Here is a 24,518-nt window from a genome sequence, read left to right as displayed (position 1 = left end):
CATGGGTTTGTGGCAAAGTCCCTTTAAAAGTGACTGACGTTTGCGGCAAAATATACAAGGGAGAACATGGTAATGCATCTTGTTTCCATGATGTGCAGCAGAGAAACTTTCCGCTTCAGCGGTTTTACAACAGACTCCCATGCATGCTAATAAACTGCAGGGGAGAATGCCATGCACTGCACACGTGCACATTCACATGTAGTTTGCGGCATCATCGAACAGCCAGAGAGAGTTGGCTCCAAGTAAGCTTACAATGGAGCTGACAAACTCCACAGCACAGACAAAAGAGCAAATAAACTCTCAGCGTTAGGCCGAGAATGACACGGACCTTCGAGCAGCAAAGTAGGAGGTGTTTCAATAACCGTACCTTGGGAGGTGACTCTTCATTGTCCCAAAACACTTCATCTTGTCCAGGGGATGTTGGAATCAGGACCATATCGGTGAGGGAAACAGAACTGTGGTCTCGATATACTTTCAGCTTCAGATCCTGTGGAAAAGGCATCTTCATGTTAACATCGAGTGCAGCAGCAAACAGAAAGCAAGCAAATAAAAATAAAGGTGAACTCCCTCATTAGCAATGAGAACAAAATTAAGTCTGAAAATCTCAAAGTTAACAGTGATTTATTTTTGAAACATTCAAATCCCAGATAAGATGGGGTTGAATAATACAGGATAACATTTGAATAAAACGTATTGCGGTGTGGCTGGGCAACTTATTATCAGCGGCTCTATTAGCTGATTGTTTATTTGTGTGTGGTGGTCAGATTTCTGTACCCACCTGCCTTCTCTGTATTATGGGGATGAGCTTGGAAATGGGAGGGAAGGTGGTGGGATGGGCGGCCACCCCATTTTACATGCCGTCGCCCCCACCACCACCACCCACGCCGCCCCTCCCCAGGAAACATGCCCGCCAGCAGCACATAATATTCAATCCGTGGAGTGGCAATTTTTCCCATTCGGAGGTTTCTCTGAACATTGAAGGTAGACTGTGGAAAATACCAACAGCCAAACACAACTATACCTGTCCCCTTCCCTTGCTGTCCAGGAACCTCATTCTCCTTCGCTGATCAGCCAGATTCCCGCCATACTGGGAATGCGCAATGGGAAAAGGGTGAAGATGCAAGGGCTGGGATTTCACGGTTCCGGCATGGTGGGACTGACCATGAGGGATGCGGCAAATCAATAAAAAGACCACTGACATTCGACGGAAGTGGAAAATCCCAGCCACTGTTCCACCACCTTTTGGGCATGTGTTTACCAAACCGAACAGGAGCTTTAACACCTTCTTTGAGAATTCCAACATTTACTGTTGCAGTCGTCTCTCATGAGACATCATTAAAAAAAAGTTTATTTTTCTCTCAATCTCAGTCTTTTGAATTCTGCCTCCTTGGGACAGACACCATAAGACATAGGAGCGGAACTAGGCCACTCGGCCCATCGAGCCTGCTCCACCATTCACTCATGGCTGATATTTTCTCATCCCCATTCTCCTGCCTTCTCCCCACAATCCCTGATCCACTTATTAATCAAGAACCTATCTATCTCTGTCTTAAACACACTCAGTGGTTTGGCCTCCACAGCCTTCTGCAGTAAAGATTTACACAGATTTACCAGCCTCTGGCTGAAGAAACACCACCAAACTGTTTTCCTGTTGTTCCTTCTGTGCTCTCAACCTAACTTTGCCCAGATCAAAGTCCAGCAAAGCACTCTTTTCTCCATCGGCCCTGTTGACTCGAGGTGAGATCATAGAATTTACAGTGCAGAAGGAGGCCATTCAGCCCATTGAGTCTGTACTGGCCCTTGGAAAGAGCACCCTACCCAAGCCCACACCTCCACCCTATCCCCGCAACCCAGTAACCCCCACCTACACCTTTTGGACACGAAGGGCAATTTAGCATGGCCAATCCACCTAACCTGCACATCTCTGGACCGTGGGAGGAAACCCACGCAGACACAGGGAGAACGTGCAGACTCCGCACAGACAGTGACCCAAGCCGGGTTCGAACCTGGCACCCTGGAGCCATGAAGCAACTGTGCTAACCACTCCGTGACCTTGCTGCCCACTGAGGTGTGTTAGAGATGCCCAGCAAGATTAAACCAACATCTGATTTCACCCCATGGGCCAAATCCAATCTCTCATGGGGATACATCTGTGTCTCTATCAGTCTAATGGCAATAAATAGAGATAACTTTCATGTTTGGGCAGTGACGGGAGAGTGCTTTGTTTGCCCATTATAAAACCAGCCCACTTTGAATTTCTCGCCAGAGAAAGTGGGATTATTCGCCTGAGAGAAGCAAAGGTTAAGGGGGGGAACCACTTGGGCATTCAGTTCTATAATAGTAAGAAGTCTTATAACACCAGGTTAAAGTCCAACAGGTGTGTTTGGAATCACTAGCTTTTGGAGCACTGCTCCTTCATCAGGTGAGCTAAGAGGTAGGTTACACAAAGGCATACACAGACAAAGCCAATGACACAAGATCTTGATGAAGGGGATCAAAGGATATGGGGTGGGGTGGGGGGGAAGGCGTGATCAGGCTATTGAGTTGGATGAACTGCCAGGATCATAATGAATGGCAGGGCAGGCTCGAAGGGCTGAATGGCCTCCTACTGCTCCTATATGCTATGTTTCTACGAATCGCAGAAGAATGCCATACAGCCCTTCATGGCTGGGCGGCGACTGCACTTGGGTATTCAGTTGTACAGATGCTTGGCATAACGCTACCCGCCATTAAATAAATGTTTCCTACATTACAAAAGGTGACTATACTTTTAAATACTTCGACTGCAAAACACTTTGGGAACATCCGGAAGTCATGAAAAGAGTTTTATAAATCCAAGTATTGATGTTTTAATTATTTTAAATATTCCGTTTACAACAGATGCCACTTAAGCCTAATCCTTTCTCCAAAATAACAGTGGCCTTACAAAGTAAAAGTGGCTGCAGCAAATCAGATTTGTTATTTCTAACTCCTCTGACTTGGAATTCTCGTCACTTTAAAATAAAATGGCTTCTTCAAAATTATTTTTTAAAAATGTTATTTAGTTTGCCGTGAAGGTCTCACAGTGAGTTATCAGCATTTGTTTGGAGGGTTGTGGCAGCTGCTCTGCGCCACTGTGATAAATGTAGTTAATTCCTGTTTTCAGGAAATTGCCCCAGGTTCGGAACAAAGCTGCTTGGGGCAGACATGCAGTTGGATCAAGATTCCTGAAATAACCTATACAACAAGCAATTCAAGAATGTGTGTGCACCAGCCTGCACATTCATGGGACAATTCAATCGAAGTGATGAGGAAGCACCCATAGGTAATAACCCCAAAATGATTGAACCTGCTGCTGTGTCCAGGTCAAATGCGGTAACAGGCTGTCCATATTTAACATAGTAAGAAGTCTTACAACACCAGGTTAAAGTCCAACAGGTTTGTTTCAAATCACTAGCTTTCGGAGCGCTGCTCCTTCCTCAGGTGAATGAAGAGGTATGTTTCTGGAACCTACCTCTTCATTCACCTGAGGAAGGAGCAGTGCTCTGAAAGCTCGTGTTTGAAACAAACCTGTTGGACTTTAACCTGGTGTTGTAAGACTTCTTACTGTGCTCACCCCAGTCCAATGCCGGCATCTCCACATCATATTCAACATGTTCAGCATACAAATTAAATAAGTCTCAGGGGCATTATGTTTGGATCAGGATTGTCCTCTTAACTGATACAGTAGACAAGGAAGTAGGAAGTGCTTTGGCCCATTGAATTTGTCTTTGCATCCCTCTATCAGCAGCGCACTAAGTTTGCAGTCTTTTATTTAATTGACCAACTTCATTCAGACTTGCAGAATGTTAAAAGGCTCTGTGCGCTTCTCTAGTTCCACTTTAGCATCTTCAGACGTGGAGCCAGCTTTGTTGGAGCGAAACATCAGGAACTAAACATCACTTGGAAATGTGCAAAGAGCATGCACAGAATTCAAAGGGTTAACTTAGGATCGACAAGGAAATTTTGATTTGTCACTGTCCCTAATAATAATCTTTATTAGTGTCACAAGCAGGCTTACATTAACACTGCAATGAAGTTACTGTGAAAAGCCCCTAGTCACCATGCTCCGGCACCTGTTCGGGTACAGAGGGAGGATTCAGAATGTCCACATTACCTAACAGCAGGTATTTCGGGACTTGTGGGAGGAAACCGGAGCACCCGGAGGAAACCCACACAGAGACGGGGAGAACGTGCAGACTCCGCACAGACAGCGACCCAAGCCGGGAATCGAACCAGAGACCCTGGCGCTGTGAAGCAACTGTGCTAACCATTGTGCTACCATGCTGCCCTGGGATCCTTTGTGACAATGTACAAGAGTTGAAAATAATAAAGATAAACAAGGAGCCTTGGTTCAATGGAGCCTAAATTGAACCAAGTTCATTGAAGTAAGCCCACATCAATCCAATAAAATCAATCTTCTCGCCATCAGCAATATGCAAAATCAATCACTTCTATCTTCCTCTTTACAGTTACAAATTAAAATAAAATATGCATTGGAATGCGTAGCACTCCAATTGTGGTCTCCATTCTTGGATACTCTCCAGAAAAAAAACACCTCTACGGTAGCACAGCAGTTAGCACTGTTGCTTCACACCGCCAGGGTCCCAGGTTCGATTCCCAGCTTGGGTCACTGTCTGTGCGGAGTCTGCACGTACCCCTGTGTCTGCGTGGGTTTCCTCCGGGTGCTCCACTTTCCTCCCACAAGTCCCGAAAAACGTGCTTGTTAGGTGAATTGGACATTCTGAATTCTCCCTCCGTGAACCCGAACAGGCGCCGGAGTGTGGCGACCAGGGGATTTTCACAGTAACGTCAGTGCGGTGTTAATGTAAGCCTCCTATGACAATAATAGGGATTTTTTTTGCACTTAGTATGGTTTTTTTTAACCTCCACTTTTAAAATGGTGTGGCTCTGCTGCGTTGGAACTCAATGTAGGCATTCCATGAGGAGAGAACAAAATGTTGAGCAATTCACAATCAGCAGATCACAGGAGATGACGGAATACAAATCATGAGCTAACCAGTTTTCTCTTTGAACAGTGAGTAATAGTGGGAGTGTGGGGAAGAGATCATAGGAACCTGGGGACAGGAGGAGACCACTGAGTCACTCAACTCTGTTCCTCCATTCAATGGGATCGTAGATAATCTGTGATCTAACTCCATAGGCTTGCCTTTGCCGTATAATCGCTTAATCCCTTTGATTAGTAAAAGCCTATCGATTTCAGATTGAATTAACAATTGTGAGAGTTTTGCCTGTGAAGTAGAGTTCCAAATTTCTAATCAAAAGAAAATTAAATTAAGAGCACTGGGCCAACCTCGCCAATAAATGGAAATGCTACTGAGAGGCACCATTACTGCTACATAATACATTACTCTGTAATCTGAAAAGACAACTCAGTTCTCAAAGGATTGTTAACTTGAAATGTCGCAAGATTGCCTTCCAAGCAGAATGCGCCTTCTCTAGGCTGAGGGCACAACCTTTTGCTTGCAAAACAGAGAAACAAAGTTAACATAATTACACATCCCTTTAGAATCCCAATTGTATCCTATCTCATCATGGAGCCTCTGTGGACTTTGCCCTTAATTAACTAAAAATTGAGACAAATGCAAATCAAGGTCCCCATCTTTGCAAAGATCTGTCACGTTGATCGCACACCACAACTGGGCAAAATTAATTACAGGCTTTCATGAACGGAGTTTTATTTTGTAACTGCAAAGCGGAAGATAGAAGTGATTGATTTTGCATATTGCTGATGGTGAGAAGATTGATTTTATTGGATTGGTGTGGGTTTACTTCAATGAACTTGGTTCAATTTAGGCTCCATTGAACCAAGGCTCCTTATTTATCTCTATTATTTTCAACTCTTGTACAGTGTCACAAAGGATCCCAGGAGGCTGGTACTGGAGGCTCTCCATTTGTCTTACTTTCCACTGCTGCTCCAATCAAGGTCCATTGGAGGCGGAAGATCTGTGATACCCTTGGCTAAAAGGAAAGGTATCTGGTTCCTTCCATTTAGTGCAGTACGAGGTTAGATGGCAGTTTGTGAGAACCATTAAAGTCGGTGGTGGGAGTCTGGGGCGGGGTGGGGTCCCAGGGTGAGCAGGAGAACAGACACCCATCTGGGTTCTTTCCATTGAAGTTTATAGTTAATGGCGAGATTCCCATGCATCTACCCATAGATAGCTCTTCCTCAACAGATAGGTGTCTTCCCCAGTCCTGTCTGCCGGAAATAGCCCACCGTTTTTTGGAGCCAAAGTTCCCAATGAAGAAAGTTAAGAGAATTCTGCCACCCTATTAGAAATTCATGTGGAATAAGACATAATTTTATTTAGACTTTGATAATTTCTCTTCAAACTTGTACTCAGTATAGAATTAATGAAGGATAGAATCCTTACAGTGCAGAAGTAGACCATTCGGCCCATCAAGTCTGCTCCTAAAGAGCACCCTACCCAGCCCAATCTCCCACCTTACCCCCACCTAACCTTTGGACAATTTAGCAGGGTCAATTAACCTAACCTGCATCCTTAAGACAGCAGAACGCAACTAATCTCACTTCCCCACCATCCTTCATCAGCCTTTATTCATTATCTGCCACTTTTTTTCTATACCTTCAGGAGTAGCTTTGAGGAGAAGCAGGGGGAACAGTTGACAGGCGAGTTAGTTCCTGCTGACCTGGGGTATCTCTGACTGACCTTGACTATGGCAGTGCAAGAAAGAGCTGGCTTACCCGGGCCATCTGCGCTGGGAAATGTTGGAGACATTCTGGAGAGATCGAACAACAACAACCTAGATGCGTATTACACCTTTGATATATGAATGGCCTAAGGTGCTCCACAAGGGTGTTACAAAACAAAGTATGGCACTCACCACATCAGGAGACATGAGGTCAAACGGCCACTCATTGGTCAAAGGGACAGGTTTTAAGAAGTATCTTCAAGGAGTAAAGTGAGGTTGAGAGGCGGAAAGATGTAGGAAAGGAACTCCAGGGATTGGCATCGAGCCAGCTGAAGACACAGCCAGCAGTGATGGAGCAATAAAGTCAGGGATGCACAAAAGGCCAGAATTAGAGGAGCTCAGATATCCCAGACGATTGTGGGGCTGGAAGAGTTTACTGGAGGTAGGGCGAAGCAAGGACATGGAGGGATTTGAAAACAAGGATGAGAATTTTAAAATCAAGACATTTCAAATATTCAAAAATTATTTTTTACAGGGTGTGGACACTGCTGACTAGGCCAAAGGTTATTACCCATCCCTAGTTGTCCTGGAGAAAGAGGTGGTTAGTTACCTTCTTGGTGTAGGTACACCCATTGTGCTGTTAAGGAGAGAATTCCATGAGTTTAACCCAGCCACAGTGAAGGAACAGCCATATATTCCCAAGGCTGGATGGTGAATGGCTTGGGGGGGAACTTCTAAGTGGCGGTGTTCCCAGGTATCTGCTGCCCTTGTCCTTCTAGATGGCAGTGGTCATGGGTTTGCAAGATGCTGTGTAAGGAACCTTGGTGAGTTCCTGCAGTCCATCTTGTAGATGGTTCACAAGGCTACCACTATTTGTCGATGGTGGAGCGAGTATATGTTTGTGGAAGGGGTACCAATCAAGTGACCTGCTTTGTCCTGGATGGTGTCGAGCTCCTTGAATGTTGTTGGAGCTGCACTCATCCAGGCAAGTGGAAGATGTTCTATCACACTCTTGGTGTATGACTTGTAGATATGGACATGCCTTGGAGTGACAGAGTAAGAGTTATTCACCACAAGATTCATGGCCTCCGACCTGTTCTTGTCGCCACAGCTTTGACATGGCTCGTGAAGTTCAGTTTCTGGTCAATGGTATCCCCCAGGATGATGATAGTGGGGGATTCAGCAATGATTGGATCAACGCGACTTGTATTCACTGAAGTTCAAAAGAATGAGATGGGATCTAATTGAAATGTCTAAAATTCTGACAGGGCTGGGCAGACTGGATGTAGGGATGATGTTTTCCCTTGTTTGAATCACGGTCTTAGAAAATGAGGTAGGCCATTTAAGAACTGTGATGAGGAGAGCATTTTCTACCACATCAGGTTGTGAAGGCCAAGTCACTGAACGTATTCAAGAAAGAAACAAATGTATTTCTAGATTCTAAAGGCATCAAGCAGTATGGGGAGTTTGCAAGAATATGGCTTTGTGATAGAGGACCAGCCATGGCTACATTGAATGGCGGAGCAGGCTCGAAGGGCTGAATGGTGGAGCAGGCTCGAAGGGCCGAATGGCCTCGTCCTGCTCCTCTTTTCTATGTTTTTATGTATCTGTGGAACAAATAGGAGAATAAATGGAACCCAGGCAACAAAATTGAAAAGGGATTACAGTAAAAAAAAGATTAGAGGTATTTATGCAGAATGGCAGATGACGGGATCTGGTACCCAACAATCAATGCTACGACCGATGTTATTCACCAATTAGATAGACAATTTGGATTCAGGAATTGGAAGTACAGTTTCAAAGTTTGAAAGCACCACTAAATAAGGTCATAAAAAACAGCAAGTCAAGCACAAGGGGTTCATTTCTCAAAGAATACAATTGGAATTGAAAAGCAGTGAGGTTATGCTAACTGTGTATAGACCATTGATTAGACCACAGATGGGGCTGCATTTTATGCTGCTCACTGGCGGGTGTGACGGTAGATGGCGTGTACGTAAGATCCAGTGGGTGGATCTCCTGCTGTCTCTCCGTGACCTGCCTGAAATCTTACAGGGACTGGGGGAGGCCTATTGAGTTAGGCCCAGGTGGCCAATTAATGGCCATTTGAGGCTCTCACCCCACTCCTACAGGAATTCTATTCACAAGGGGAATCACACGCTGGAATCCCGACGGCTTAAGCTGCGTGAGCTGGTGTCAAGCAAGGGGTGGGAGGGGTTTCCTCCTTTATGGGTTCCCTGGGCCCATCAGAGGTACTCTTCCACCCACTCTCCCCGATGGGTGGGGGCAAACACAATGCCCTACAAAATATAGCCCGTGGAAGGGCGTGAATATTTCTGATCTTCATGTTATAAACAGGATACAAAGGCAATTAAGAAGGCAGAAAAACATGACACAGCATGAAAGGAAGCTATTTTTCTCACCATGCTTAGCTGTGCCAGCTCTGTGAAAGAGTTGTTCAATTAGTCCCACTCTCTTTCCCCACTGTCCTGTCAATGTTTACTTTCAAGTATGTAACCAATTTCCTTTTGAATCTTACTGTAGAATCTTCTTCCATTACTCTTTCAGGCAGCGCATTCCAGGTCATCAGAACTGACTGCATAAATTTCTTCTTATTTATTTCTGACTCTTTCGCCAATTATCTTGTATGATATGAGGAATTGAGCTCACAGCTCCTTGTTAAGGATTATATCCTCTCAACGTGCTGAGGCGGGTTCTAATTTGTTCTTGTGGTTTTCGCAAAGCACAGGCCTTAATTATTCTGTCTTGCGTGTGTCCCATTTCCCTTCTTAACTCTGCTTTCATTTTTGATTCTCTCCACGCCACGATCACTTAACCCTCTTCCGCCCCACCCAACCCTTTTCTCATTATCTTTCCACCCATTGCTCTGTAATGTCTTCCTCCGCTGCATGATTTTCCTTCAGGAAAACCTATCCCGATCTGATTTCTCTTTCATTATTGTTGGGGAAATCTCCGCATGTAACTGAAATGGCGCTGGGTCGATAGCAGTTCAATCTCTTCAACTGCTTTTGCTGTACAGTGTCAGAGATAATCGGGAAGGAAAGGTTATTTTATTATAACCTTGCAAAGTGAAATGGCCTGGGAGCTCAGGAGCGTGGGTGGTGATGCAGAGGAGCACAAAATAAGCCTCATAATAAGGAGAAATAGATTTAGGACTGCGTTTAGGAGGAACTTCTTCACCCAAAGGGTTGTGAATCTATGGAATTCCTTGCCCAGTGAAGCAGTTGAGGCTCCTTCATTGAATGTTTTTAAGATAAAGATAGATAGTTTTTTGAAGAATAAAGGGATTAAGTGTTATGGTGTTCGGGCCGGAAAATGGGGCTGAGTCCACAAAATATCAGCCATGATCTCATTGAATGGCGGAGCAGGCTCGAGGGGCCACATGGCCTACTCCTGCTCCTAGTTCTTATGTTCTTAAAACCCTTCTTTGTTGCAGGTTATCCCTAGAATTGGGTTCCAAATGCGCAGAACAACAAGAGGGCTGGCTGCTTCAAGCATGCACTGGGCCCGTGATTTGTGTATCCAAGCTGACAAATGACTAGTTTGGGAGTGGATAAAAATGCCTCGGGTTTATTTTTACCCAGTATGGTACAGGGTTGTGCATTTGCTTACCGCCCTCCATTTTAGGGGTTTCAGTTTCTGCGCAGTTCTGTTTTTTCTCAGTTTCAAGGGCAATAACCTTTCACCGACTAACGTATCTCCAAATAAATCATCCATTTTCTGTCCTTTAACAGTATCAAACGATTTCAATAGGGATATTCAAGCTTAACGGATTAACAAAAAGTTCCCAGTCATCCAATACATATGACCAGTGTGAACAAGCCGAGGTTCCCTTGACTGCTTTGGAAGCTCTCAAATTTGTTTTAAAGATTGTCATAAAGCACAAATGGCTTTTGAGGCAAAGGAAGAATATTAAAGGATTGAAGAGGGGATTGGGGTTGCAGTGGTGTGCTCCAGTTGAAGAGTTAGAACCAGCACTGGTGCAATGGGCCAAATGGCCTCCTTCTGCGCTGTAATTGCTTCGATCCTAGCAGGCAGATCTAAAAAGACGCTGACATTTTCACATCAGCACCTATCTGCAGGTCAGGAGAGCTTCGCTTGGGGATGGTTTCCTTTCAAGTTTTGGGCTAGCTATCACGGGTGCAGGAGAACGCCCAACCACTGCTGCTGTCCAATATTGGATTCTACGTGGCCGAGTGAAGCCAGATGCCCATTATACACAGGGGCGTCCCGTAGCCCCTGGTGCTGATTGGGTGTCAACGATGGAAGAAGTGACAGATGGGCTGGAATTCTCGGTCGTCTGTTCGCTGACGGCCGCATTCCCTGCTGCCGCCAGCAAATGGCGCGCCGCCTCCTGTTGCCAAGAAACACAGGGCTGGGAGGCCGGATAATCCCGGCCATGAAATCAGCCTGTACACTTAGACAGGTGCCAATTCAATTTGGAGCTTTGATAGGTGCCTAGCAATATGTGCCCCTGAGTTCTTGTATTCTGGCACCTGGCCAGTAACATGGAATAAACATGAGACAAAATGTTTTATTCCAACACAATGGTATCATTGAAAGCAGCATTTTTGTTTTTCTCTTTAGGTTCTTGCCTTTCGTGAAGAATTAACTTGCTATAGATTTCATTTTTTCATAGAATTTACAGTGCAGAAGGAGGCCATTCGGCCCATCGAGTCTGCACCGGCTCTTGGAAAGAGCACTTTACCCAAGGTCAACACCTCCACCCTATCCCCATAACCCAGTAACCCCACCCAACACTAAGGGCAATTTTGGACACTAAGAGCAATTTATCATGGCCAATCCACCTAACCTGCACATCTTTGGACTGTGGGAGGAAACCGGAGCACCCGGAGGAAACCCACACACACACACGGGGAGGATGTGCAGACTCCGCACAGACAGTGACCCAAGCCGGAATCGAACCTGGGACCCTGGAGCTGTGAAGTAATTGTGCTATCCATAATGCTGTCGTGCTGCCCTAAGAGGGGACAGTGCACTGAGCTACTTAAGAGTTGGGTCCAAGTCTCTTCCTCCTGATCCTGTTTGCCCCTCTAATTCCCTCTTACTCATTTTATTTTCCCTCTTTGATGCCTTACCTCTTTTCTTCATATTTTTACAGGATCAATGTTCATTGCTCTTAAGTTTTGACTTCCCATTTCAAATTACATGCCTTCTTTGTATCCATGGCGTGAATCCCGCCCCCGCCGTCTGCCGAATTCCCCGGCACTGGAGATTCGGCGGGGGCGGGAATTGCGCCGCGCCAGTCGGCTGCCGCTTGCAGCGGCCCCCCCTGGTGATTCTCCGGCCCGCGATGGGCCGAAGTCCCGCTGGTTCATTGTCAGTCCCGCTGGCGTGGATCAGACTAGGTCCTTACCGGCGGGACCTGGCGGCGTGGGTGGGCTCCAGGGTCCTGGGGTGGGGGGCACGGGGCGATCTGGCCCCAGGGCGTGCCCCCACCGTGGCTGGCCCGTGATCGGGGCCCACCGATCCGCGGGCGGGCCTGTGCCGTGGGGGCACTCTTTTCCTACGCGTCGGCCATGTCAGCCTCCGCGATGGCCGATGCGTAGGTGACCCCCGCCCTGCGCATGCGTGGGGATGACGTCAGCAGCCGCTGATGCTCCCCCGCATGTGCTGACTCTCGCCGGCCGGCGGAGTCCCTTCGGCCCTGGCTGGCGCAGCGCCAAAGGCCTACCACACCAGCCGGCGGGGTGCAAACCACTCCGGCGCCTGCCTAGCCCCTGAAGGTGCGGAGGATTCCACACCTTTGGGGCTGGCTGACGCCGGAGTGGTTCACGGCACTCCGTTCTGCCAGGACCCCCCCGCCCCGCCAGGTACAGGAGAATCCCGCCCCATATGTTAACTATTTCTTGTTCATTTCTTAAATGTCGTTAAAGTGTTGAGCGGTTTGATCGGATAAACATGGAAAAGATATTTCCACGCACAGACGAGCCAAAAACTAGAGAACCTAAATATAAGATATTTATTAATAAATTCAATAAGGAGAAACTGCTTCAGTGAGACAATGATTAGAATGTCGGGCTGGATTCTCGGTCGGCAGGATCCTCCTCTTCGCCGGCAGAGCACTCACACCCGAGGATTTCCCGACAGCGTAGAGGTGCCCACAATAAGAACCCCCATTTGCCGGCTGCCGGAATGGAGGATCCCGCTGCCACGGGGGCCGCCACAACAGAAAACGGGTGCAGTGGGACAGAGGATCCCGCCCATTGAACACGCTTCCACATAAACTAGTTCAGACAAATTGCCTCAATGCCTTCAAGGGGAAGCTGAATTAATATATGAGAAAGGAACAGTAGGGTATGTTGATGGAACTAGATGATGTAGGGATGAGGCTAATGTGCTACACAATTCTATGTAATTCAACTGTACCAGGACTACCACAATTCCAAAGATAGTGCACTTAAAATAACAAAAAGATAACATCAAATGGGACAATGTTTGTCCATTCTATGCCCTCAATCAGGGTTTCAAACTAATCCAAACTCCAATGCGTGGTGCCAGCTATGAGGTTATGTTCAACTCATCACTGATACACAATATTACATTCTCTGAGAGTTAAAGTCCTGCTGGTAGTTCACAAAGTATCATGGAAATAGTCCACTTTAAGACACAACTTGTGTATAACAGGCCGTGGATGTATGTTTCTTGTATCTGGGACTGACAGAGCTTTTTTCCCATGCATCAGATGCCCAAAAAGGTTCAGTGAGTGAACCATGTGAAAATATAACGGTGAAGTTAGCAAACTGTGCTTCCGTACCTGCAGCTGTGGGAAGTCCATCACTCTGGGTCTTTCATTCAGCTGGGATTCCAGACGGCCCTCCATCTATAGAGAGGTAAATCACATCATACCAGGTCAGCATTAATGGGGAGATGAACAAGTGTGTGGTTGGAGAAATATGTCTGACGTGTTCTCTTTATATGATCACCAATGGTTCCCACAAAGCCAAAAAGGATCCTCCTTGGACTCTCCATTCAGAAATAGGTACCTGTTTTAGAAAGTTTACATTGAACTTCAACCCTATCTAAAAAGCAATTTTGAGACTACTCAAACTCAAGATCATTCTGCCGATGGTCAATAAAGGATGAGTACCGGCTTTATATCCTCAGTGCTAGCCTGCTTGTCTTCTGAGTCAGAAGGTTTAAGTCCCACTTTAGAGTCTTGTTCCGAAAACCTTCAATGCAGCGCTAAGCGAACTTTAATGACGAGTTGTTAAACTCCTTTTTGCCCCTTCAGATGGATGCAAAGATTCCTTGCCATGAAGAGCAACATGATTAAAACAAGTTATACGGTTGTTATCACATTGCTATTTGTGGGAGTATGTGTGTGTTAAATTGTTGCTGCATTGTCTATGAAGGTTGCCACAGACCCCGAGGATGCTTTCCCCTTTTGAGAGAGAGCCAACTGGTGGTGATCACTGCACCTCAGCTGAGGGGTAAGGTTGAGAAGGCAGGGCCTTCATGGATAACCTCAGCTGGTACGGGAACTGAACCCACGCTGTTGGTGTTGTTCCTCATCATGAATCAACCGTCCATCCAACTGAGCTAACCAACTCCCCCCAAACACTGACTCCATTTCAAAGATACTTGGCTGGGAAACACTTTCGAGACGGCGTGAAAGGTGCTACTTAAATGCACGTTCTTTCAAAAAGTGTTTTGTGAGAACCATTGAGGAATGGCATGACATAACATTGTAATTATAATTAAACATTATAATTTGGTGGTATCATGATCGGTACAGGCTTGGAGGGCCAAAGGGCCTGTTCCTGTGCTGTAATGTTCTTTGCTCTTGGTTCTATAACACTGTTTTACAAAGGAATTGCTGTCAAAACCTGTCTGTAGTCACTGCAAAGCTCAGTGTTATAATCCTCCCTTTAAAGTGACTAGCTTCAGGGCGCTCAGGATCTCAATAGACAAATGCATACCTGTTTCTTCTCAGCTTTTCTGTTCCCTTCCGCTATATTCCACCTTTCCTCATCTGCACATCTCCTTTCTTCTTCTCCTCTACTCCGGTGTTCTTTCCTGTGCTTCTCCTTCAGTTCCGGTCTTTTCTTCCCACACTCCTGCTGTTTCCGCAGCTCCTGTTCCCTCTTGTGGTGCTGTGCGAGTCAGGGCAGAAATGACAATTGTCAGAATGCCCAAGTCTAGCTGATCACTTTTACCATCAGATGTTGGACTTCAGCGGAACATAAAAGATTGAATGGGTCGTGCACAGGTAGACTAATGCAACGGGGGTGATTTGGACATTGCAAATGGTGCAAGAGGGCAGTAAGTGCAATATTCAGCTGCCTGTTGTAGAAATGAAATGAAAATGAATGAAAATCGCTTATTGTCACGAGTAGGCTTCAATGAAGTTACTGTGAAAAGCCCCTAGTGGCCACATTCCGGCACCTGTCCAGGGAGGCTGGTACGGGAATCGAACCGTGCTGCTGGCTTGCTTGGTCTGCTTTAAAAGAAAGCGATTTAGCCCATCAAATGAAGTTACTGTGAAAAGCCCCTAGTCGCCACATTCCGGCGCCTGTTATAGTGGCTGTGTCCTGTCTGGTGATTGGTTGCTGTGTTCTGTGTGTCAATCAATGTCTGTCTGTGCACCATCATATACTTGTGTGTATATTATGACATGGCCTTCATGAATAACCTCAGGCGGTTTGGGAATTAAACCCATGCTGTTGGACTCACTCTGCATCACGCACCAGCTGTGCAGCCAACTGAGCTAAACCAGCCCCAAATCACAATACATCTAATGACAGTTGTCATAGGGTCAAATTGCATTGTCTCAGATTTGCTCATTGTAGATTCCGTGGAGAAAATTGATGCTTATATTAATTAGCAAAAAATTAGGGAACTCCTCATTTCAAGTGCACTTGTTTCACACCTAATTCTCCTGTTGAGGAGCTCTCTGCAATAAGGGCAGTGCCCCAGAGTTTGGGATTTTTAAAATAAAAGAATATCTGCCTATATTAAGCCCATTTTTTCTAAGATGCATTCAGCGACTTTACAGAATTGGGTGTTGTACAACAATGGAAATTCCAAAGAACAGAAGAAAGTGAGGAAGATTGCTTAAGGCTTCAAACTTATCGCACTTGAATCAAAATGTCGTGGTCAATGTTTTATATAACCATTTCCTCCCTAACTCTTCAGATATGTGCAAAATATCCCTGTTGTCATACCTCCAGGCCCTCCTTCCCTTGATTAACTTATGTGGACGATTACCTCTTCAGAATTTGTAAGTTTTCAAATAGATCCAAACAAATCCGTCTTTTTTTGCAGATAAATCTTAAGCATTCAACACATTTGTCCTCCTAAAATTATTTCACAGGATTTGGGCATCGCTTAAAGGCCAGATTTTATTGCTCACCACTAATTGCCTTTGAGACACAATTGAGAAGGTGGTGGTGAGTTGCCTTCTTGAACTTCTGCAATACATGTATGTTTAGGTACACACACAAGGCTATTCGGAAGGGAGTTCCAGGATTTCGACCCAGTGACAAGTGAAGGAATGATATTGTTCCATGTCAGGATGCTGCATGACGCGGTGGGTCACTTGCAGGTGCTGGCATGCCCATGCATCTGCGGGCCTTGTCCTTCTAGGTGTTGAGGTCCAAGTTTGGACGGTACTGTTGAATGAGCCTTGGTGAGTTGCTACACTCGATGATCTCGCAGATGGTACACGCTGCTGCTACTGTGTGCTGGGAGGGGGGGGGGGGGGGGGGGGGGGGGGGGGGGGGCTTTTCATCCTGTACTCATCAGCACATTTGGAAGAACACAATGTCAGAGAACGTCCATCCCAAAGTAAGAGTCGAGGGCTGTCACTTTTGGCCCTGAAAAATACCCTGGAAGGGCAAGGTATCTCAAACTCTTGAGCAGCAGGTCAAGCATGTTGTTTCAGGCGTCGGCTACACAGTAGCAACCCGAGTAGTATTCAGCACTAACAGGATGCTGCCTCAACCCAAAAAGATGTAATGTGGTGAATGAATTTCAGCGCCAATGTGATACGCGGTATCTAGACCATACATCTCAAAGGCTGGCATATTGTATAAAGCAGCATGTCCCAGCCACTGTTCACAATAGGCAAGGTACAGACCATACCCAACCAGCCCATGCTTACAAAACCCAAAACACAGTGTCCAACATTAGATACAATTGTACGTTTGGTTAATATTTCCTAAATAATCCTCAGTGTGCTCAGAATTAGCTGACAACAAATTTAAGATTGTCAGTCAGGCTCAGAGTGTGGTGCACTTGTGTGGACTGGAAGCTACATATATTAATACACAGGATGCAGATAGAAAGAACATATGTGCACAATGCGCCTTTATCAGTTAAACAAAATAATTGACAGTAATTCACTGCTTCATTCTTCAGAGCAATTCCTTGACCAATCAGATTCAAGTTGTCTGGTTTAAATTTCAAACAATACTTGGCAGTTAACTGTCAGTAACCATTAACTGGTACATTATCCATGGCAATGCACTTACTAATTAGAGTCCACTTGCTAAGCAATCAGCATTCTCTTCTCATAAAATATAGGGTGGCTCAGTGGTTAGCACTGCTGCCTCACATCACCAGGGACCAGGGTTGAATTCTGGCCTTGGGTGACTGTGTGGAGTTTGCACGTTTTCCTCATGTCTGTATGAGTTTCCTCCAGGTGCTCCGGTTTCCACAGTCCAAAGACGTGCAGGTTAGGTGGATTGATGATGCTAAATTGCCCCTTAGTGTCCAAAGTTGTGCAGGGCAGGTGGAGTTAGGGGGATGGGGTAGAGGAGTGAGCTAGATCGGGTGCATTTTCAGAGGTTCAGTGCAGACTCAATGGGTCGAGTGGCCTCCTTCTACCTGTAGCGACTCTATGTCTAATATAAATTTGTTGATTTCTCTTATATAGTATCCTTGCGAAAGTCCTGGTGAGAACAAGATGAAAATCCTCAACAAAAAAGGTCCCTTTGTTTAAGCAATGTTAGCTATATAACAGAAAAGTAGTCCATAAAATCAAACTGTTAATTAATTGCCAGATTGGTCTTAATGCAGTATTAATAATGGAATACCGCTCTCTGATTGTTTCTCAATGTTTGTGTGATCATGGAGACAAGGAGGGTTTTCATAGAATTTACAGTGCAGAAGGAGGCCATTCGGCCCATTAAGTCTGCACCGGCCTTTGGAAAGAGCACCCTACTTAAGCCCCATACCTCCACCCTATCCCCTTTATTCCCGTAACCCCATCTAACCTTGTTGGACATTAAGGGCAATTTAGAATGGCCAATCCACCTAACCTGCACATCTTTGGACTGTGGGAGGAAACCGGAGCACCCAGAGGAAACCCACGCAGACGTGCAGACTCCGCACAGACAGTGACCCAAGCCAGGAATCGAACCTGGGACCCTGGCGCTGTGAAGCAACAGTGCTACCCACCGTGCTACCGTGCTGCCCAAATCTATAAGGGTTTTTGTTTGAAGATTGGTAGGAGATACTGTGGCTCAATATTTCCACTCGCAGCTGAGGCCCAAGAGAATCAACATAAATGCAGATGGAGAGGGGCTCAGGGAATATCACTGATGGTAAATTTACCTCAGTTGCTCAGCACTTCATTGCACAAAACCCTCTTGCTGCAACCTTTGCATCAGTACAATGAAGTAAGTAAAGTCGCCATAGTCCCCGGTGACCATAGGCTGTTTTCTCCTTTGGAGGGGGAGAGGTGACTGGTGGGGGTTTAAGTTTGAGAAGGTTGGGCCTTCATGAATAACCTCAGCCGGTACTCTAATTAAATCTGCGCTGATGACCTTACTCTTCCTCACGAACCAGCTAACTGAGCCAAACTGTTGTTCCTGGTCACATTTGTTGATCAACAGGTGTTAATACCTGTAATTTCAACAGGTTAAAAGACCAGACACTGGACAGTCTGCTGAGGGGATGGTCCACTTTGCACAGGGCTGTTTTCTGCTGCAGGATATTCCATAGTTGCCATCGCTCCATACAAGCCCCAGTCTCAGCTCACCAGCAAAGATCCTCTCCCCATCACTCCACGTCCAAACACTGGCATAAAGAACTGCATAACTAAATATGACTCCGACTCTGTGTGATCTCCTGAAAGCTGGTAAAATATTTAAGTACTTTTGTTTTTGAAGCAGCAATTTATAAAATGGCTACTTTTGGAAAAAAGACGCAGTTAGAAAATAGTTTGATGTGCTCTATGGGCAGTGGAATTTTACACTGGCGGGATCTAGGGCCCCGCCAAAATCAAAGGCATGTTTTATGGCCCCATCACTGCCACCGCAAGGAGGCCTTAAAATTCTGGCTTATGTTTTATTTTCTTTCTGAAGAAACTTCCATCTTAACCAGCAATGGACATGTTGCACACATTTATTTAACCTTTACTTAGTCAGGTAAGCTAAATGAGGATCAATTCTCCTTGGCACTAACGTCCTGGCCAAGAGGTCAACTCCGCAGCAGCGGAAATTAACGCAAAAGTAAAATTCATTTCAACAGGAAAAACACGAAAATATAAATTAGCAGCGAGAGGGGATTGACAGCCTAGCCAGTACAAGTATCAGTCAACAGAGCTGTAACCCTTCGACAGAAGACATCCACATTAATAAAATTAATTATCCTCAGCTTTAGCCGTACCTCGTCCCAGTCTTCAGCCACAAACTGAACTGAATCATGATCAAAGACTCTTACAGTGACCAATTTGATCAAGTCACATGGCCTCAGATTTTGGGCACGACCTACCAGGTGCACAGCGCACGGTAGATGCCGGTAAATCCCTATTTCGGAATCTACACGGTTCGCCAAGCCTCAGGAGATCTAACATGATCTCACGAGGCGTCGCGATGTGAATCCCGCCCATTCTGGACAGATCACTTTTGAACAAATCTGCAAATTCCCGCAAGACAGCTAGTCCCACTCTAATATGCACTCCCGAGATCTACCCAAGGCGTTGGGATCCAACCCCTTTGCCTTGGAAACCTTGGGCGAGCGTTGTTCAAGCTGGAATTTTCCCCGCGATGGGGTTTGGGTTTGGGGGTGCCCGGTGTTGGTGCAGAGGTGTGTGAGGGGCCTGAGAACCCCCTTACAGGTGAGTTGGGACTTTGTGTATGTTCAGGGGTCACGTCAGCGGGTCGAGGGATCACAACGTCAACCCGATCGCCTCTTACACGGAGCAGCTCCGGCAAGTGGTGCTTTCAGGGCACAAAATGGGACTAAGTGCGGCCTCGTTGGAGAATTCCCCGCTGAGGCCCCAAATCTACCTGAATGAGAGCAGAGTCCCGTTCGGTAACGTGGGGTTTCTTGGCACTCTGAGAGCCGGAAAATACCCGGCTAAATGCGCTTGTTACTCGATTCTGTTACCATTCGGGTAGATCGTGCCCTATAAGTCGAGACAGTAAAATGCAGCAAACCTTTCAATCAGCAGGTGTTGTTTTGTGGAAACTGTTGACGATAACCGAATACAATATCAGGCAAAGATCTTTTTAGCTTCCCGTTTAACTTTCTCAGTTTCAAATAAGCAATGTTTGGGAGGAAATGTTGGAGCTAAGAATGTATTTGCGGAGCCCTGTTTACACAGAATCATGTAGGATATGCAGCACAGAAACAGGCCACGCGGCCCAAGTAGTCCATGTCAGCTTTATTGCTCCATGATAGGCCGCAGCAGTGAAACTGAAAGGAAAGTGATCTCCCTTAGCAAAGCGACATGCAGAAAACAAAACGCGAATGGCCAAGCCGAGAGAAGAAAAAGCCTTACGTCTTCCAGCCACCTCCTCTGCTCCTTCTGCTGGTTGATGCGCTTCTGCCGCTCGGCGAGCAGCTGCAGCTTGTACTTCTCCTGTTCCTGCAATTGTTGCTGGAGCACCTGCTGTTGCTGCTGGGCCGCTGAGCGGTTTGTGTTCTCCTGCTGCAGCCGCAGAAACTCTCGGCGAAGCGTCGACTCTCCGGCCTGATTAACAATGGAACTGAGTGGAGAGAGCACATCGTTCAGACGGCAGTTGAACACAATTGGGAACATAATGGACCTAATGGAGACCTCGGGGGTGAAGAAAAAGCTGCAAAGAATGCCAGTCTGAGATGCACTTTCTGCAAAAAAAAAGCACCACTAATTGGAAAGTTGCTGTCAAATTTAACTGCTTGCGATTTTACTTTGCAGATATTTGGGCAATTTTATCTGTAATTGGATTTAGCAGGAATGTGTTGCATTGGAGCTCCAAAAGCAATTCTGTGGCAGATGGGTTTTTTTGCCGTATACAATGATCACTTCGGGCAGAACAGAGTTGATGTATTTCAATAAGAAGGACATTTGCATAAAAAGGACAGGCAGACGAAATAATATGTTTCACGAGTGAGGATTTTAATTGAAGCTATGGGACATTTTCTTCCTTTTCTGACTGAAACCCCTGCCTCACTCTTCACCTCACCAGACTGGGTATTGACTCAGATTCAATCTGCGTCTGGTTGACCGCAATATCCACCTTCTTATATTTGCTTTAGTTTTGTGCTCTCGTTGAACGACTGGCAAATTAAGTAAGTGAGCGGCGAAGACAAATAGTGGTATTACTGCAACATTGCCAATGACCAAACAATGGATTCTCTGACTAACAAGGGAGCCACCGGATAGCGGAGGCAAGGGGGAGGAAAGTGATTTGAGCCCACACGTAGATCAGCCATGATCGTACTGAATGTCGGAGCAGGCTTGAGGGGCTGAGCGGCCTACTCCCTCTCCTAATTTTTATGTTCCATTACACAGTCACATCCACCGATTGGCAACAGCTTTATCCTGGTTAGAATTTAGAAGAATGAGAGCTCGGGTCACTGTCTGTGTGGAGTCTGCACGTTCTCCCCGTGTCTGTGTGGGGTTCCTTCCGGGTGCTCCGGTTTCCTCCCACAGTCCAAAGATGTGCAGATTGGGTGGATTGGCCATCCCACATTGCCCCCTCGTGTCCAAATGGTTAGGTGGGGTTACTGGGTGGGGGTTTGGGCTTAAATTGGATGCTCTTTCCAAGGGCCGGTGCAGACTCGATGGGCCGAATGACCTCCTTCTGCACGGTAAATTCTTTGATTCTATGAGAGGTGACCTTATTGACAAATATAGGGTGCGGAATTCTCCACCCACACTCCCCCCCCCCCCCCCCACGCCGGGTGGGAGAATCGCCGGGTTGCCGTGCGAGTCCCACCATGCCGCGCCGGCGCCCGCACACGATTCTCCCACCCCCCCCCAAACCAGCGTGGCGAGAATCACGGCTGGTAGCTTGGAGAATCGCCGCTCGCTGTTTGCAAAAGGCGAGTGGCGAATCTCCGGCCCGGATGGGCCAAGCGGCCGCCCCAACACGACAGGTTCCCGCCGCCGCCGTCCACACCTGGTCGCTGCCTGTGGGGAGGGGGGTTCCTGCACCGGGGGGCTGGACCTCCGATGGGGTCTGGGCCGCAATTGGTGCCCACCGATCGGCGGGCCGGTCTCTCTAAGGGAGGACCTCCTTTCCTCCACCGTCCCGCAAGATCCATCCGCCATCTTCTGGCGGGGCGGACTCGGGGAGGACGGCAACCGCGCATGTTGGCGCCGGCCAACCAGCGCATGCGCGGGTGATGTCATTTACGCGGCGCTGGCCGCATCATTTACGCGGCGCCGCTTTTTACGCAGAGCCAAGGCCCAGCACGCGTAAATGACGCGACACCCCTCCTAGACCCGTGGGGGCGGGAGAATACTGGGAAACACTCCGGTTTTCACTCCGGCGTCGGCACTTAGACTCCCGTTGGGAGAATTGCGCCCAGGGAGTCTCAGGGGGTTGACAGGGTAGATGCTGAAAGGTTGTTTCCCCTAGTGGGGGAGTCGAGGACCGCAAGACCACAAGACATAGGAACAGAACTCGGCCTATCGAGTCTGCTCCGCTATTCAATCATTGCTGATATGTTTCACACCCATCCTCCTGCCTTCTCCCCATAATCCCTGAGCCCCTTATTGATCAAGAACCTATCGATCTCTGTCTAAAAGATTTGGCCTCCACAGCCTTCTGAGGCGAAGAGTCCATAGGTTCACCATCCTCTGACAGAAGAAATTCCTCCTCATCTCAGTTTTAAAGGATGGTCCCTTTAGTCTGCGATTGTGTCCTCTGGTCCTAGTTTTTCCTACAAGTGGAAACATCCTCTCCACGTCCACTCTACCCAGACCTCGCAGTATCCTGTAGGTTTTAATAAGAATCCCCCCTCGCCCTCCTAAAACTCCAATATGTACAGAGCCAGAGTCCTCACCGTTCCTCATACGACAAGCCCTTCATTCCAGGGATCAATCTTGTGAACCTCCTCTGGACCCTTTCCAAGGCCATCACATCCTTCCTTAGATACCAAAGGGCATAATCTCAAAGCAAGAGGCCACTCATTTAAGACAGGGGTGAGGAGGAATTTCTTCTCTCAGAGGGTAGTGAATCTGTGGAATTCTTTACTGCAGAGAGCTGTAGAGGTTGAGACAGTCAGATTTTGAGTCATTAAGTGAATCAAGGGTTATGGGGGTAAGGCAGCAAAGTGGAGTTGAGGATTATTGGCCGGGATTCTCCCCTACCCGGTGGGGTGGGGGGTACCGGCGTCTCTGAGTGGCGTGAATCACTCCGGCGTCGGGCCTCCCCAAAGGTGCGGAATTCTCCGCACCTTTAGGGGCCTAGCCCCTCAATGTGAGGCCGAATGACCTCCTTCTGCACGGTAAATTCTTTGATTCTATGAGAGGTGACCTTATTGACAAATATAGGGTGCGGAATACTCCACCCCCACCCCCCCCCCCCCCCCCCCCCAACGCCGGGTGGGGGAATCGCCGGGTTGCCGTGCGAGTCCCGCCATGCCGTGCCGGCGCCCGCACACGATTCTCCCACACCCCCCCAAACCAGTGTGGCGAGAATCACGGCTGGTCGCTCGGAGAATCGCTGCTCGCCATTTGCAAAAGGCGAGTGGCGATTCTCCGGCCCGGGCTGAGCGTCCGTCCCAACACGACAGGTTCCCGCCGGCGTCGTCCACACCTGGTCGCTGCCTGTGGGGAGGGGGGTTCCTGCACCGGTGGGTGGGCCTCCGATGGGGTCTGGGCCGCAATCGGCAGCCGGGGCCAAAAAGGCCTTCGCTGGCCGGCGTAGGTCCGTGCACGCGTCGGTGCATCAGCGGCTGCTGACGTCATACTGGCGCATGCCCAGGGGAGGCGGTCTGTTCCGCCCCCGCCATGGTGAAGGCCATGGCGGGGGCGGAAGAAAAAGAGTGCCCCCACGGCACAGGCCTGCCTGCCGATCGGTGGGCCCCGATCGCGGGCCAGGCCACCGTGGGTCAGATCGCCCCGCTCCCCCCCCCCCTCCCCCCAGGACCCCAGGGCCCGCCCACGCCGCCAATCCCGCCGGTACCAGAGGTGGTTTAAACCACAACGGCGGGAAAGGCCGTTCAGAGAATCACCCCGGGTGGACTGCCGATCGGCGCAGCGCAATTCCCGCCCCCGCCGAATCTCGGGGGGTGGAGAATTCAGGACACGGCGGGGGCAGGATTGATTCCGCCCATTATATCAATTCAGTCATGATCTCATTGAATGGTGGAGTAGACTTGATGGATCAAATGGCCTACTTCTGCCCCTATGTCTTATGGTCTGATACTGCAGCAGAAATAAGTCAAAGCAAGTTAAAATAATAATTTGTGTCAAACATATTCAGATTGATAATGGCGTGTTTTTAAAAAATTATTTATGAAATAACCTCTGTGCGTTTTTCACACAATGAGTGGATCGAGTGGAGGCAGGTTCAATCGAGGCTTTCATTCGATGATTATTCGAATAGAAACAATGTGGA

At 47.4% G+C, this 24,518-nt stretch overlaps 1 protein-coding gene across 2 annotated transcripts in view; it reads right to left on the bottom strand.

Annotated features, from left to right (window-relative positions):
* The window catches only part of si:zfos-2326c3.2 (mitogen-activated protein kinase kinase kinase kinase 4), a 335,482-nt gene that overhangs the window by 114,941 nt on the left and 196,023 nt on the right, over positions 1-24,518 (bottom strand). For both annotated transcript variants that reach the window (XM_038775018.1, XM_038775019.1), the window contains exons 12-15: positions 20,465-20,672; positions 14,655-14,828; positions 13,490-13,555; positions 368-487 (exon numbers count right to left, since the gene is read on the bottom strand). In XM_038775018.1, coding sequence (XP_038630946.1) covers positions 368-487; positions 13,490-13,555; positions 14,655-14,828; positions 20,465-20,672 — 568 coding nt within the window. The remainder of the gene's footprint in view (positions 1-367; positions 488-13,489; positions 13,556-14,654; positions 14,829-20,464; positions 20,673-24,518) is intronic.

Source organism: Scyliorhinus canicula, chromosome 17 (assembly GCF_902713615.1).
Source record: "Scyliorhinus canicula chromosome 17, sScyCan1.1, whole genome shotgun sequence".
Lineage (NCBI taxonomy): Eukaryota > Metazoa > Chordata > Chondrichthyes > Carcharhiniformes > Scyliorhinidae > Scyliorhinus > Scyliorhinus canicula.
Note: the sequence above shows the minus strand (reverse complement) of the source record. Positions and strands in the feature narration are given on the sequence as shown.